The sequence below is a fragment of the Nelumbo nucifera genome, chromosome 3 (genome assembly GCF_055504915.1).
Source record: "Nelumbo nucifera cultivar China Antique chromosome 3, China Antique-T2T, whole genome shotgun sequence".
NCBI lineage: Eukaryota > Viridiplantae > Streptophyta > Magnoliopsida > Proteales > Nelumbonaceae > Nelumbo > Nelumbo nucifera.
The window spans coordinates 25,185,735-25,201,432 of NC_142651.1; the positions used below are offsets into that span (position 1 = coordinate 25,185,735).

The window sequence follows — 15,698 nt, forward strand, 5'->3', positions numbered from 1 at the left end:
TTAACCACATAGAAAAACATAGAAAATATTGATTAAATCACCAAGCACCAGGCAAAAAATTGAAGAACCCAGATAAAATGAGTGTGTGGTAACAAGTTAACAACAAGGGTAAAGCTGTTTTAGCATACTCGCTTTCAAAAGAGACACAAAAAGACCACTAAATTCTTAAGCACACAAACTAAAAGACAGCAAGATCAAAACATTTTTTGCTGTCTGTTGTCCTGTTGACCTCATATTGTAATCTTATCTACCTCACAGTGATTATGTCATCTATCTTCAAAATCATCCGCACACACTCTGTTGCCAATGTGATGGCACTAGTGCTGACAAGCAAAGGCTGTACCACATTCTCCTCCAATATGTTCGTGATCTGTCCCTTCCTCACATTGATACCCGCATTGATCTCTCCCTGGGCGTGGCGATTCCGGAGCTCGGTAACAATGGCTATCGGGTTCAAGCCTGCATTTTCTGCCAAAGTATATGGAATAACTTCCAGAGCCTCCGCAAACGAGCGGATACAGTGACTCTCCATCCCATGCAAGACCTTTGCCCATGCACCAAGCTGCCTCGACAGCTCTATCTCTGGTGCACCACCACCTGCAATCAAGAACCTCTTATTCACCAGACATCTGACAACACATAGGGCATCGTGTAAGCTCCGTTCAGCTTCATCAATAACCAGCAGATTTGAACCACGAACAAGCACTGTTGTCGTCCTCCCCATATCCTTAATACCTGTAATCTTCACAATTTTCCCATCCCCAAGTGAAACCTCCTCGACACAATCAGCATGCCCCAACTTCTCTTCACGGAAATGCTCTATATTGGCAATTGGTAGACAATTCAAAGTCTTCGTAATGAACTCAATCTCGTCACGCTCAACATCCTTAACCACCAAAATCTTCGCTTTAGCAAGATAATGCAACGAAAGATCTGTCACTGCATCCCTCAAAATACTCTTTTGAATCAGCAAAACATTACACCCAGTAGCTTTAATTTTCTTAATCATACCCAGGATATAATTACGCTCCTCCTTCAAAATCCTGTCCATCTGAGTGTAATCCGAAACAACGATACTCTGCTCGATGTCGGTCTTTGGTGGCGAAATCTGGAACTGGATAACAGCAATCTTTGCATTCTCGACACGCGTAGGACCACCAGCAGAATGACTAACCTTCTTATCGAACACCAGACCCTTAACAAGCTCAGTGTCATCGACAGTGCCGCCAAGCTTCTTAACAATCTTGACATCACGAAGATCGACAAGATCAGGCTTGGCGGGGTCTACAACAGAGAGAACAGCATCCACGGCGAGAGGTGCAAGAAGCGTGGAGTACTGACTGACTACTTTGCTGTTAAGCGAAGTGCTGGCAGACTTGATAAGCGACTCCCGATCAGAGAGCTCGACAGGAACGGCCATGGCCGTGAGCACATCAACGGCTTTCAGAGAGGCCTTGTGGAGAGCATCGGATATGACAGTGGGATGGATGCCATTGTTGAGGAGAGAAAGGCACTGCTTTAAGAGGGCACCGGCTATAACCACAACAGTAGTAGTTCCGTCACCAGCGACGACGTCCTGAGATTTGGAGAGCTCGACGAGCATTTTGGCAGCGGGCTGGAGGACTTCCATCTTATTGAGAATGGTGGCACCGTCATTGGTGATGATAACTTCGCCAGAGGCAGTGGAGATCATCTTGTCCATGCCTTTGGGGCCGAGACTGGTGCGGACGGCATCGGCGACTGCCCGGGCGGCGACGATGTTGGCTCGGCGGATGTCTTCTTTGCGCTTGTTGTCGACGTAGCTCTCAGTCTTGGATGAGGCAGAGCGAGGCTGTTGAACTGCAGGGGACGCCATTGGAAGCAAACTCTGAAGCTCGAAACCCTAACCCTAGACACAAAAATGCTGTTTCTGTGATCAAGGATGAAGAGAAGATGGTGGAATGTGGAAGTGTCTTAAGCTTAAAACCCTAGACCTCAAGCCCGTGCCTGAGGAAGCGTGGTCTGTGAGTCGGAACTGCTATTTGCTCAAATGAAAATGGAAACCTGAACTAACGTTGGAGCTTGAAGGGTGAGAGAGAGAGAGAGAGAGAGAGGATTCTGGAATGACTTAGGCTTGGCTTAACTCGATGGTCAGACCAGATGGACCGCAAGCAAGTTATACGGTTTGATCTGATACCGGACGACCAGAATGATCCCGAAGTAAGATCGATCGTCTGACTCTCAAAATCTCCGTGATAGACCATTAGCTGATTAGTATGAGTATCACGACTGAAAATGTAAATAGACGAAACGAGGGAAAAGTCGAAACAAAAATAAATCAGATTTTGCATTCAAATTTATTTGCATTTTTATACTTTTGCACCAGTACAAATAAAATTGTAGTGAGGACCTTTCAGGTAAATCCTAAGTTGGCAAACATAAGCCTAGCTTGAGGTAAACCCTAAAACAATTCAGCCCAAGCTCATGTTAGTTAGATTTTAGTTGGGCTTGGCGGGGTTTACGTACCCAACCGGTCACACTAGGCCTTTACCTGGGCTTTGTCAGGCCCGAATAATTAATTCGGCCCGTCAAAATAGCCCACCGTACAGCTCTCAAAAGATCCAACTTTCTTCCCACTACGGAGGAAGAAGCTCTCGTGCTTCTCCACCTCCGCCACCACCGCACCACCACCACCACCACCACCGCACCACCACCACAACAGAAGGACAACTTCTTTTCATTTCCCATCTCTCTCTTAACCCAATTCAAAATTCCTAAAAGAAAAACGAAAGAAGAGGGAAAGAAAAGCGGAAAATGTCGCTTGGAGAACTCTACGTTTTACCAAACATCTGAAATCACAGTCATAACATGCCCTGCTTCGCTTTTATGCGAGGCTGCCTCAGGAACGATCTTTACTTGACCATGCATACTGAGACCAACGGTTCTGTAATTCGCAGTCCGTTCATACCCCAGAAACCCTACAGCCTTCAGAACTATACTCTTTACCGCCATGAAAGACCGAGCCCTAGCTTTCGGTACTGTTTGCGCTCCCCAGCGCTTGAGGTCCGTGATAACTTCTTCGGCTTCTTCTGGAGTCTCCACTCATTCTCTGGACTTCGATTGGCGGGAGAATCAAGGTCTCCTTTTGAGCCCTAGGAGCACTAATTTTCCCTACTTGCAACCACAACGGCAGAATATGCAGTATGGCCGGTATGCATATGATGATTACTCGGAAGATGACTCTGATCAGGACTTCCAGTCAGCTTCTTCGCAAAAGGTAATTTATTTTTTTTTTGAGTAATTTAGGGTGCATTTTCGGTTGAATTTCCCTCATTTTTGTAGCGTTGTGGAACCTGGGTTGAGAACGCCGGAGATGAACCGCAACCAATAATTAGCATGAGTTGTGCAATAGCCTAAAATACAAAATTGCCAGCGCCAGGCAAATTGTTTTAATTCTTATTGTGGTCGTGACATACTTGGTTCATGTCAGAAGCCCCCTTCCCCCTCCAATTGGGGGTATACCATACTCACTTCCTGCTCATTGTTTCTTCTGGAGATTGGAAAGGGGTAATTCTGCGACGCCAAAATTTTCCAATGATGAGAAGGCAAGAGCTGAGGTCGAAAGGGCTTATATTTTGATTTTGCACAGCGTTGGCATAAGTGCTTCGTAAGAAGTTCATGATCTTATTGATTGGAGTGGAGGAGATGATGGCTTGTTATAATGATAGTACCAGAGGATTTTGATGGGTTTCTTGGGTTTCAATCTTTCCGTTTTTGTGCTCTCATATTTTGATGTGAGAGATGTTGGTTTGGATAAGGTCGGTTGAATAGAAATCCTGCAAGTTATATCGGGTGGGCTGGACTTTTTAGGGTTACAGCAGTTTGTGACCAAACTTAAGACAAGGCAACAGTAGATGTTCCACTTACTGTCCTTGTTTTTAACTGTAACAACAATTAATTCTCAAAGTGGCTTCAAAAAAAAAAAAAAAAAAGAAAAGAAAAAGGTCATTGTCAACACCTGAAACTTCCAATTGGCATAGAAATAGAACAGTGAAAATTTTCTAGAGAAAGCAGCTGGAATTGGGTCTGATCAAATGGTTAAGGGGAAATGGTAAGTAGTTAGAATATCAGTTCAATTCCGCATTATGAAAAGGGAGTTAGAATGATACAATCCAATGGCCATCTAGAAGGACTAAAGAGCGTTTCAGAATATTCAGTAGAAGAATCTAGCCTCTCTTTTTAAGCTTGGAAGCCTTGGATCAATTCTAACCAACTGCAGCACAAGGCTTTAATGACTTCTCAACATCAAGATTGTGCTTACACATGTAACCATACTACAAAAAATAGTATAAGCTTAACTTTAAACTAATGCGGAATTGAACTTCAGCAGCATCTGTAGGGAATATGAAGAACCATTTGTAGACAAAGAAAGTATGATCTGTAGAAGGAAGAAATAAGATGAAGTGGGGTATTGATTTAAGAATTTAAGAATCAAACAATTCTAAATTCTAAGAAGAAAATAAGATGAAGTAGGGTATTAGTTTAATAATTTAAGAACCAGATAATTCTAAATTCAAGAAAGAAAATGCATAATAGAGAAAGCAAGGAATCATTGGCTCAAGTTTTGCAGGCACCAACCTATGGAGGATCTTGTATGAATCAATGTCTACCAGAGTTTTGAAGGAATAAACCTTAAAGTATCTTGAAGGTTGAAACTATTGCCAAAGAGGGGAAAAGGACTGGAGTTGGGATGTGAAAAGCTAAGGAAATGGAATCACAAGGTTGATAATAAATAGAAGGGGACTTAAAAGTAGTCATTGGCTGGCTGAAAAAAAGAAAAGGGGTATTATGACACTTCAGAAATGAATTTAGGTGGTTCAAGATGCTGTCAAGACATGCAAATTCAGTTAAGATGGGTTAGGAGGTCTGCTAATAGTCTGGCGGATGGATTAGCTAAATAAGGAGTGAATAGACAACATTTGTTTTGGGCTTAATGTTAATTGGGTGGTGGGACTCTTTGTTGTAATGGGTATGAGTTACTGATCAAGAAAAAAAAAGGACCAGAGTTTATTACAAATTTGAGATGTTCTTTTATAACTGCCTCATGGTCATTAAAGACTCACCTTCCTAATTTATAATCTCGTTAACACTCTTAACATCATTTAGATATGTGGGAAGAATAAAGTGCTACCAAAAATATGCAAACCATTCAATAAGAAAGCTTCTTTTGCTTTACAGTTTTTAGTAAACCATTAAGTTGAAAATCTTGTCAAAGCAATTGCCAAAACTTGTAAGCTTTAGTTCAGAATCTCAAATAATTAACTTAAAAGTTCGAATTGGTTTTTGTCTTTGTTTGGGTGTAGGTGGACTCCCCCGGCTAATGTTCAGAGTCTGTTTATCTCTACTTTCTTTAGGTAGCCTAAGAAAAGAGGAAGAGTGTTGTGGAGATGTGTAAGAGCTGTTTCCAGAATTTTCTCAGAAAAGGAAAGAAGCAAAGAGGAAATTATTGAGACCATTCTGATTAGAGTGGTTCACTGGGTGAAGACTTTGGAGCTTTTTGCTGACTTCTCTTCGGTTGATATTATGATTAGCTGGAAGGAAGTGGCTAATTCCGATTGTCATAAGACTGATGTAAGCCCTCTTTGGACTCCACCAGATAATGATTTTATCAAGTTAAATGTTGATAGGAGTAGCACAGGTAACCCAGGTCCTTATGGTATTGGTGGTGTGTTTAGGAATAAGGATGGAAAGGTTATCAGGTTGTTCTCAGGTCCAATTGGTTTGGGAGACTGACTAAGGGCTGAGATTCTGGCTGTTATGGAAGGTGTGAAGAGGGCAAATGATATGAATGTGAGCAAGCTGATTATAGAAGGAGATTCAAAACTGGTAATAGATTGGTTGAAAAAGGGAGGAAATGACTTCTGGATGTTCAATAGTGAGAGGAAGAAATTCAAGTGGCTGACACAAAACATGGAAGTAGAATTAAGTTGGGTTAAAAGGACTGCTAATGCTTTTGCTGATGTACTAGAAAAACAAGGGAGGGGAAGAAATCAAATGTTTTATTTACAACTGTATTATGCTTATAATTCTGGTGAAAAGAGGTAAGAAAGGTTACCTCTCTTCTATTATATATTTTTCATCTTTTTTAATGAAATTCTGTTATTGTGTATGTTGTTTATGTATGTATGTTGTTTAACCAAAACTTATAACTAAGGAGAGAATGCAATGTTGTTTAAAATAATTAAATCTTTATTTTAATAATTTGCTACAAAAATGTTATACTAATTTTGTAATTTTGTAATTTGGATTAATTATATTAATACTTTTAACAAAAATAATAGATTATTGCTAATTACTTAATAAAATAATTATTTTTCCATATTATTTGTTAGTGTTCTATTTTATTTAATTTACTTTATTAATGATTAAATGTTTCAATTTTTTTGTAAATATCACTTAAATATTTAAAATGCTTAAAAGAGCAATAAATATATAAAATTAGGCTATAGTCATAATTAAATTAATCTAAGCCCAAACTTAAGGTTTAAGACTTTGGATTAGATTTGGATTGATCCTCATCCTGACCCAACCCACCCAAGTTGCACGCATCTTAACATTCGTAATAGGATTGGACCAAACCGAGTGCAACCCATGCATGCATTATTTTTGGGTTTTTTTAACCATGTTAGGTTGAAGCCAAAGGAGCTATGAAGGATGGGGCGATGGGCTACCCCGATTGGGTAGCCTTATGAAAGTTTTGATAGTGTATTAACAATTTTTAAGGTTGCCTAGCATAGCCCACTAACCCACACCTTAACTGTAATAATATTTGTCTGGGCCTACATATATTCTTGTTTTAGTTATAAAACTATTATTTTTTTACAAATTAAAATTTTTATTTAATTCTAGTCTGGTATAAAAAATATATAACATTTATATATATTTTGTTATCTAAATATTATATATCATATATGCTTATAACTTCCAAATTGAGCTTATTAGGGGTTGCTTAGCTTGGGCCCTATCCGCTAGGGTTGTCATTGGACTCCAAGAGTTCAATACCCAATTAGATTTCAAATCCGATTAATCCAAATCTAATTTGACAGATATATATTATGTGTATACATATATGCATTTATATTTTAAAATTCAAAATCCAACATAATAATAATTAAATGTGGATGCAGATCTAAAAATTTCATAATCAGATGTTGATGTGGATGTAGCTGAATTTGATTTGAACTTGATTCATTTACAACCATACTACCTACATTATGTGTGGGCTTGGTGCATCTTTGAGCTAGACCTAACTCAAAAGAAAATAATTGTTTGAGCATGAGAATTTGTAGATTTAATCAGGTTAGGCTAAGATATAAACAATTTGCTACATTTTATTATTATTACTAGATAAAAGCTGCTAAAATTTAATATTTTTTATTAACTTTGGTATTTTTTTATTAATTTTATAGCCCTACTGGTTGCATTATGTGTGGGCATGGTGTAGATCTGAGCTAGACCTAGCTTAGAAGAAAATATTTGCTTGAGCCCAAGGTTGGGGCCGTTGGGCTAAGTTATAAATGGTCATCCTCAAGTAGGAGTCTTATGACATTATTTTAGTTATTTTTTATAATTTTTATATGGAATGCAAATGTTTATTTTATTATTTTTCATAATTTTTACTTTTTATTATTAAGTTTAATTATCCTATTAATATTAATTATATTTAAATAGAATTAAATTATATTTTAATTTTTTAATTCATGTATTACTAATTTTTATTAATTTTTCATCTTTTAATAGTTGCTAGATAAAAAGTTGCTAAATTTTATTATTTTTTTTAACTTTAGTAATTTTTATTAATTATATAGTTATTAGGTTTCGAATTATATTGGTTATTATTATTATTATTATTATTATTATTATTTATTAGTTTTAAGTTGAAGTTTAATGGATGTTTAAATGGATCATATTTAAAATAATATTTTTATTTTTGTTGTTTTATGTTTGACTACTTAATTTCAATCTATTTATATTATTTGACTTATTAATATTTTACTTTATTCTGTTGTATTATTATTCCCTCTCTCTTTCTTAAATGTATTTTTTAAATGTAATAACAGCATGCATTAAAATAAGAGGCATTGGAAATCCCAAAGCTCTCTCTCTCTCTCTCTCTCTATTCAATAGTGTACAACTTTATTTATCTAATCAAAATAGACATGATTACTTTTTTATATTTAAAAAAATAGGAAAAATGCAAAAAATAGAGAAAATAGGTAAATAGCTTATCTCAAAGGAGAGACATGCTGACATGGACCGTCCAGTTTTATTATATTGGCCATAAATAGCTCATTTCATGTTGAAAATAGTTTGATGCTGGGCATAGGGGCAGTTTGATAGCTGCTTAAGAAGCTGAATTGAATGACTTATTGCTTTGTTTTTCTAGTAAATTATTAAGGATGTTGTGAGCTCTTAATGTCAGAGGCTGAAGTTGGGTTGATAACTATATTATTGTTTAATTATTATTTTTTGATAAATGATTGAATTTTATTCAATAAAATCAATAAGATATTACAATACAGCCTTCCCAAAGGAGGGGCACAAGCTGGTACCTCTCCACAATAGCAACAATGTACTACCTCAGACTAGTAACAAAAAATTTACAAAGCTGCCCAGAATAACTGTTCCCTTGATACCCCTTGTTTAGCTAACCCATCCGCTATGGTGTTAGCTGTTCTACCCACCCACTGAAAAATAACATTCATGTTCCTTGACAACCATTTAGCTTTCCTCATAATACCCCTGTAGAACCAGATCACTGAATCTGGAATTTTTAGCCAACCCACAACAACTTTGGAGTCTCTTTAATAATCAAATTTTGAACTCCTAACTGATCTGCAACCTGAATGCCTTGTACTGCCACTAGGAGATCAGCTCTGATAGAGTCTCCTATACCTGAGAACAAAGCTAAAATGTTATTATCTTTATCTCTCAGCACCCCACCAATCCCTGAAGGCCCGGGATTTCCTTGGCTGCTACCATCAAAATTCAGCTTTGTCCAGTCTTCTGAAGGGGGTACCCACACATCTGGTACCCTGTTCTTTCTGTTATTGCTACTAGCCACAGCCCTCCAGTTCCTCCACATGTTATCAAAGGAATATAATTTGAAGGAATCTAATGATCTCAGCCAGTGGATTGCCCTGGTCAAAATACAATCCTTTACATTCTGAACATTTCTCTCCTTCTCTTGGAATATCCTCGCATTTCTTTCTTCCCAAATTGTCCACAGAGCAGCAGCTCTAATGCTCCTCCACATTGTTTTACCAGTTTTTGTGGGCCACACAAAGAAGGAAGGATCAAAGATCTGATCTATGGCTGTGGTTATATTCCATCTGCAACCAAACAAAGCAAAGATCCAACCCCAAATAGCAACAGAAAAAGGACAGGTTAAAAGTAAGGAGAGCAATCCTCACCATTAGCCCTGCAAAGTACACACCATTTAGGAGACAAATACATAGATGGCCTTCTCTTCTGCAGTAAGTCTGAAGTGTTGATTTTCCTATAGAAAACCACCCAGCAGAACATAATAATTTTAGGAGGTACAGGTTTAACCAAATCTCCTTGGCTGGGAAGCCCACTTGTCCCGAGGGAGAGCAAAGGGACTTAAAAAAGGAAGCACATGTGAAGTAACCTTTTGGGTTTGGAGACCAAAGTCTCACATCAGAACTGGAAAGGTCCAAAAAAACACTTTCAAGCAGTGACAACAGGTCTGAAACATAAGAGAGTTCATGATCCCTCAAACTCCTACGAAACCCAAAGCCCCAACTCAAGGAAGATGGAGAATTAGATGTTGGAAGAAAATGAGAAATTGTTTTACCCTTGTAGCAAGAAATGGAATAGAGAGAAGGGAAACTGTGGTAAAATTGAATTTTGATGGTAGCTGCCAAGGTAACCCAGGGCCATTGGGAATTAGGTGGGATTCTGAGAGACAAAGACAGCAATATGTTGTCTCTATTTTCAGGACCAGTGGGTGAAGGTGATTCAGTAAGGGCAGAGCTACTAGCAGCGGTACAAGGTATATAGATGGCTAGTCAAATTGGAGTGACCAGTCTGCTAGTAGAAGGGGATTCCAAGGTAGTAGTAGGCTGTCTAATCAGTCCAGAAACAGCCTTTTGGGGCTACAGGGATCTGTTAAAGAAAGTTAAATGGATGACGAGGAATATGACTGTCAGGTTTCAGTGGGTCAGAAGATTAGCAAATGCAATGGCTGATTCTTTGGCCAAGCAAGGGGTGTCAAGGGGAGATCTATTTTGGGCTACTTTGTAATTGTGTCTCAGGCCTGGGCAGTTTTGGTTTATACAGTTCAGTCCTAGGGGGGGTAACATCTCGTGCCTCCTCCTAGGCTGATTGTATTATTGATATTTGATTTAATAAAACTACTTTCATTCATAAAAAAAGGGAAACTGTCCTTAAGGGCAGAATTGCCCACCCAGATGTCTTCCCAGAACAAAACAGATGTACCAGAGTTGACATCATACCTGATACAGTTGAGGAAAAGAGGAAGAATATTCTGAATTGCTTTCCAAGGAGTTGCCAGAGTGGCTTGACGCAATACACCAGCATCCCATTCATTGCTCAAACTACCATGTATGCTAGCTATCACCTCATACCATAGTCTCTCCTGTCCATCTCCACAACCATTTTAGATCAGGAGTGATAGAATTGAGACATTTTTTTTCTTATGCTTCAGTTGATATCTTGGTATTTACCTATGTTTTTTAGTGTTATTTACTTTGTATTCCATATCAAGGAATTATTCAAGTCAATAGTAATTCTGGATTGCATTATGCGTGTGAACTTGTATTTATAGGGAAATTGTTGATAAGGTTACTTTCTTTCCTTTTGTTCCTTTAATTGGTAGAAGTGTGATTCAATTAATATAAAAAAGTATTTGGAGGGGGGGGGGGTAAAAGGCGAGGTTGCTTTCTTTGGTTGCAATTGATCTTTTGCAAAAATAGAATTTACTAGGTATTTATTTCAACAACTCAAACTAGGATTGAATTCTTTTTACCTGCAATTTTCTCTTGTCCACCATTTCTTTTGGGGCATTGTTGTTTTATATAAAGATGTATTTGTTAAACCTCTCATTCATTCCCTTACTTTGGTTTCAGAGTTCTACTCTTGATAACATTGATGAGTGGAAGTGGAAGTTAACCATGCTTGTTCGCAATAAAGATGAGCAAGAATTGGTGTCAAGGGAGAAAAAGGACAGACGTGATTTTGAGCAACTTTCAGCATTGGCTACCAGAATGAGTTTGTATTGGTATGCCTTACTGTCTACTTCATGTTACATGTCTTATATTTTTGATGGTATACTGTGTTGGATTTTGAAATAGACGTGATTTTTGCAGTCGCCAGTATGAAAAGGTAGTTGTTTTTAGTAAGGTTCCACTGCCAAACTACAGATCTGATTTGGATGACAAGCGTCCACAGAGGGAGGTATTTTCTATTAACTTGGTTCTTTTAATGCGGGGACATGTTGCGTATTTGTCTGTCTATCTGTCTAGATGACTGTACCTCTTTGCAATATGTTCACAATCAAGTTTTCTAAGTTGGTGATGGTGGCCTTTTGTGGTATTGAATAACATAGTACTCCTTCTGTCTCACAATGACTTTTCTCTTTGAGGATTCTCTTTCCCATAGATTTTGTCCAATGCCAAAATATGATTTCTGACTTTCTTATTGTTACCCTTTGTCATAGATTTTCTTCAACTTTTCCATATTCTTAGGAGTTCCACCTACACTAGTGCCAATAAGAGGGCAAGGCAATAGTGGAAAATAAATTTAAATGAATTAGACAGCAAAGTGTTAATAACTGTCTCCTTAAAATGTTTTTCTTTTTTTTTTTTTTTTCTAGAAGGTTTAGAACTTTGGGGGAAAAAAGACTGATACTTAAGGAAAAAATGGAGTTCGTGTAGGCAGGTCAGTGGAGGAGACCCTTGAAGATAGAAGCAAAAAATTTCCTGTTCGAAGAGATGAGAATCAAGTGGAAGGTAAGCCTGAAGGTAAGGGAAGCGAAAAAGGGTACAGTATTGCTGGAAGGATTAGAAGTGATCGAGTGGCTAAGAGAGTTCATAGCTGGAGCCTGTTCAAAAGGTAAGCAGATAAACTGGCAGGATTTTAGTACATTAGAAGGGAGAAGATATGTTGCTGAATGCAAGAGGAATAGAAAAGGCTTCTTCATAGCTTTGGCTGAATTTTTTGGTAAGGGAGAGGGGCGAAGGCAACTGGTGTGTCTACCAGGAGGAAAACAGAACCAAGGATGGGGGGAAGTTGACTGGTTGTTCAAAGAGTTTTTAGCTCAAAAAGTAGCAAATGATAAAAAAGCCTCCATAAGGGAGGAGAAGGCATATCTCAGCAACAGCAGGGCCAGTGGTCATGGCAAAAACAAAAGGCCAGTGCAGAATGGTGGGAGGTCTAGAGAGAGAAGAGTGGGATAGCAAGTTTGTGATACAAGCCAAGGAAAAGGTTAATGATTGGAGGAGGGTAGCTGACTTACTGGTAACCAGGTTGAAGCTGAAGAGTGTCTTCATAGTAACCCCGTTCTAGATCCAATAGAGAATGAATTGGAAATATCAGCTATCAATGTTCAGGCTGATTTCGGATCATTCACAGTCTTTAAATGGAATCCAACATCCAACTCCAAGGATTTATTTGTCGAAGATGGTGTGGTGGTGCGTGTAATAGGCTTGCCATTTCATCTATGGAAACAAGAAGTAGCAGAGTCTATAGCAGTATTGTGTGGAGGAATCTTGAAAGGAGCTTTCTGGGGCGATCTTTATTCAGTAGCAATCCTGCTAAGTGGTGTGAAGCCAAAAGACATTCCACGAAAGGTAGAGGTACGAATAGAGGGGAGTTTTGTCTCTGTGTGGCTAGCATCCTCCATTGAAGCAGGGCTGTGGAAGGAGGCTCGTATGGTAGGAGGGGAGGAGGAAGAAGAAGCATTACGTGGACTTGTGAGATTGGTTAATTCAAATGGGAAGGAATGTTTCACTAAAAAGGGCCAACAAATTCTGGGAAGCCAAAAAGCTTTGGGGCAGATGGAAGGTCAAACCTGTAGAAAGCAAGAAAAGGCTATGACAAATGGCAGATCTTTTGCGTAGGTGGTGTCAGGGGAAATAGACAAAAATTTACTAGTGTCTAAAGGGAGAGGGCTGAACCAGCAACCTCAGGCAGGGAGTGTTGCTGGTTCGATCATTAAAATAGGGGGGTGTGATTTGTTAAGAGGTCACGTGGGAGGAAAAGACTCAGAAAATGGGTCCAGTCGAGTGGATCCCTTTTCTGGTGGGCCGGAGAAGGCAACTCAAGTAAAGGCTTCAAAGCTGGGTTCTTATATTACAAGTTTTGAGCCCAAGGCCCATTATAAGACAGATGGGCCAAGGGACCCTTTAAGTAAACACGTGACTGGGAGGAAGGATGAGCTAATAGACGAGATTAAGCGTCTATCTTCTTCTACCCCGAATCCCTCCTTTCGATCGAACAGTTCAGGCGCAAAATCTCAAGACTCTCAGTCTCGAGGCTCTCTACAGTGGGTCCCATCCAACCTGGCGAACCGTCTCTCACCAGATAGGCGCAACCCGAGATACTTGAAGCCTAGTATTTGAACAGAATAGGGTTTGAAGATTGGTTGAGTGAACAAAACAGTAGTGACGATTCTGATAGAGACGAAGCTTTAAGTTTGGGAAGTCTGTCTCCGAAAAGCAACAATGATTTACTTGAAATAGAAAGTTTGCATATAGAGCTGTTGTTTTTAGAGGAAGAGATTGAAGAGGCAGGTGGCGGGAAGACTAGAAATGGTGAAGAAAATGGTCCTAAAGCTGTGAAAACTTCTCTTCCCTTCGTCGAGGGAGTTGACTCTGAGTCTAATGAATTACAGGATGTTGGTGGAGAGGGACAAGAATCGGCCATGAGGATGGATGTGGGTATTCTAGTGTCGGAAACACAGAGAAAGGTTTTCCAAGTGGGTAGGTCGTCAGGAAGTGATTCTTTCACTATGTCTACTTCACAACTTTGTCCAAAAAGGGGAAAGGCCTTAAAACCATTTGTCGCCTGTCAGCAAATCAATTCCAGTGATTCTAGTCCTACCCCCGTCCTACCAGGTATGGGTGTCAATTCTTTTTTAGGTACTGACTTGTCTGCTATGCTTGTAACAGATATTCCAGCTTTCCATCCAGGAGGTTCTGATGCAAGAGAGAGGGTGATAGTGGAAGGAGGAGAGAGGGTAATGGAAGGAAGTAGTAAGGGGGAGGTAGACAGAATTTGGGAGTTGATCTGTACAATGATGGAGGAACTTAAAAAAAGGAAGGATTCTTAGAGAGATGTTGTAGCCAAAATAAGTGTGAGCAGGGTAAAATTCTTCCTCAGACATTGGTTGGAAAGGATGGAGAAAAGAAAAAGGATGATTGTTTTATTAGGAGGGGGGGAAGGAACAAAGAAGAAAAAAAGATCTGAAGTGGAAAGGCTAATCTCAGACATTGAGGGGGATTTAGAATTCAGTGGTAGAGGGGATAGGAGGAAGGGCCCTAAAATGAGGAGATTATGGCCTTTTCATGGGTTTTTTTTTGCTATTTTGTCTCGATGAAAATTATTAGCTGGAGTATAAGAGGGTTAGGGAGTGCAAGAAAGAGAAGGGTGATCAAAGACCTCCGAAGGGAAAAACTCGATATTGTGTTGTTACAAGAATCCAAAATGATGGAATTAGATGGGAGATGGGTGAGGAGTTTTTGGAGGTCTAGAGGTTTAGGTTGGAGCTCGTCTCCTTCTTGGAGAGCCTCGGGGGGGATCGTAACACTGTGAAGGGAGGATGTGGTGGAAGTAGTGGAAGAATTGATAGGTAGATTCTCAGTTTTCATTAAGTGTAAGAATGTAAAGAATGGGTGTGTATGGGTCTTAACCAATGTTTATGGCCCTAATTCCTATAGAGAGAGGAATGAGATGTGGGAGGAACTATATGCAATCAAGGGGCTATGGGATGACCCTTGGTGCCTGGGCGGGGATTTTAATGTCATTAGATTCTCTGATGAAACCAGTAATCCCCAACAGGTAATTACAACAAGCATGAGGAAATTTAATGGTTTTATTGAAGAATGTGAACTGAAGGAAATACCTCTGCTGCAAGCCAGTTACACATGGTCCAACCTTCAGGAAACCCCTTTGAGTTCGAAGTTGGACAGGTTCTTATTTAACCTTGCCTAGGAGAATAGTTTGGAAAACTTGGTTGCTAGAGCGTTACCCAGGGTCACCTCCGATCACTGTCCTATCCAGATAGGTACTGAGTTTTTTCCTATAGGACCCAAACCTTTTAGATTCGAAAATATGTGGCTTACCCATCCAGATTTTGTGAAAAAAGTGAAGGAATGGTGGGGTGAGGAGGAGAGGGGGGTAAGATGGAAGGGGATTAAGTTTCATAAGAAATTAAAAAGGTTGAGAGCCAAAATAAAAGAGTGGAATAGAGATCATTTTGGTAGAATTGAGGAGCAAAAATTGTGCCTAATCTCTCGAATAGAAAACTTGGATGTAAAGGAATCTCAAAATGGGTTGATCGAGGAGGACAAAGTGTTAAGGAGACAATTGAAAAAGGATTTGGAAGAGGTGTTACCGAGGGAAGAAATCAGTTGGAGACAAAAAGCTAGACACAAGTGGATTAAGGAAGGCAATGG

The 15,698-nt window shown here is 39.2% G+C and overlaps 2 protein-coding genes across 3 annotated transcripts in view; one reads left to right on the forward strand and one right to left on the reverse strand.

Moving 5' to 3' along the window:
- LOC104592688 (T-complex protein 1 subunit delta) lies at window positions 1-2,216 on the reverse strand. Its single transcript, XM_010252171.3, has one exon. The coding sequence runs from the start codon at window positions 1,853-1,855 to the stop codon at window positions 248-250; it is 1,608 nt and encodes a 535-aa protein (XP_010250473.1). The 5' UTR covers window positions 1,856-2,216; the 3' UTR covers window positions 1-247.
- Window positions 2,217-2,618: 402 nt separating this feature from the next.
- Window positions 2,619-15,698, forward strand: part of LOC104592769 (DExH-box ATP-dependent RNA helicase DExH3-like) — a 53,196-nt gene continuing 40,116 nt past the window's right edge. Inside the window, exons 1-3 of one of the 2 annotated variants that reach the window (XM_010252288.3) lie at window positions 2,619-3,256; window positions 11,151-11,302; window positions 11,391-11,478. In XM_010252288.3, coding sequence (XP_010250590.2) covers window positions 2,990-3,256; window positions 11,151-11,302; window positions 11,391-11,478 — 507 coding nt within the window. In that variant the 5' untranslated portion in view covers window positions 2,619-2,989. The remainder of the gene's footprint in view (window positions 3,257-11,150; window positions 11,303-11,390; window positions 11,479-15,698) is intronic. The other variant, XR_734484.3, reaches the window with a different exon arrangement.

Excerpts from the sequence above, each read along its gene's own strand:
- LOC104592688 (XM_010252171.3), bottom strand. The coding sequence starts at position 1,855 with ATGGCGTCCCCTGCAGTTCAACAGCCTCGCTCTGCCTCATCCAAGACT.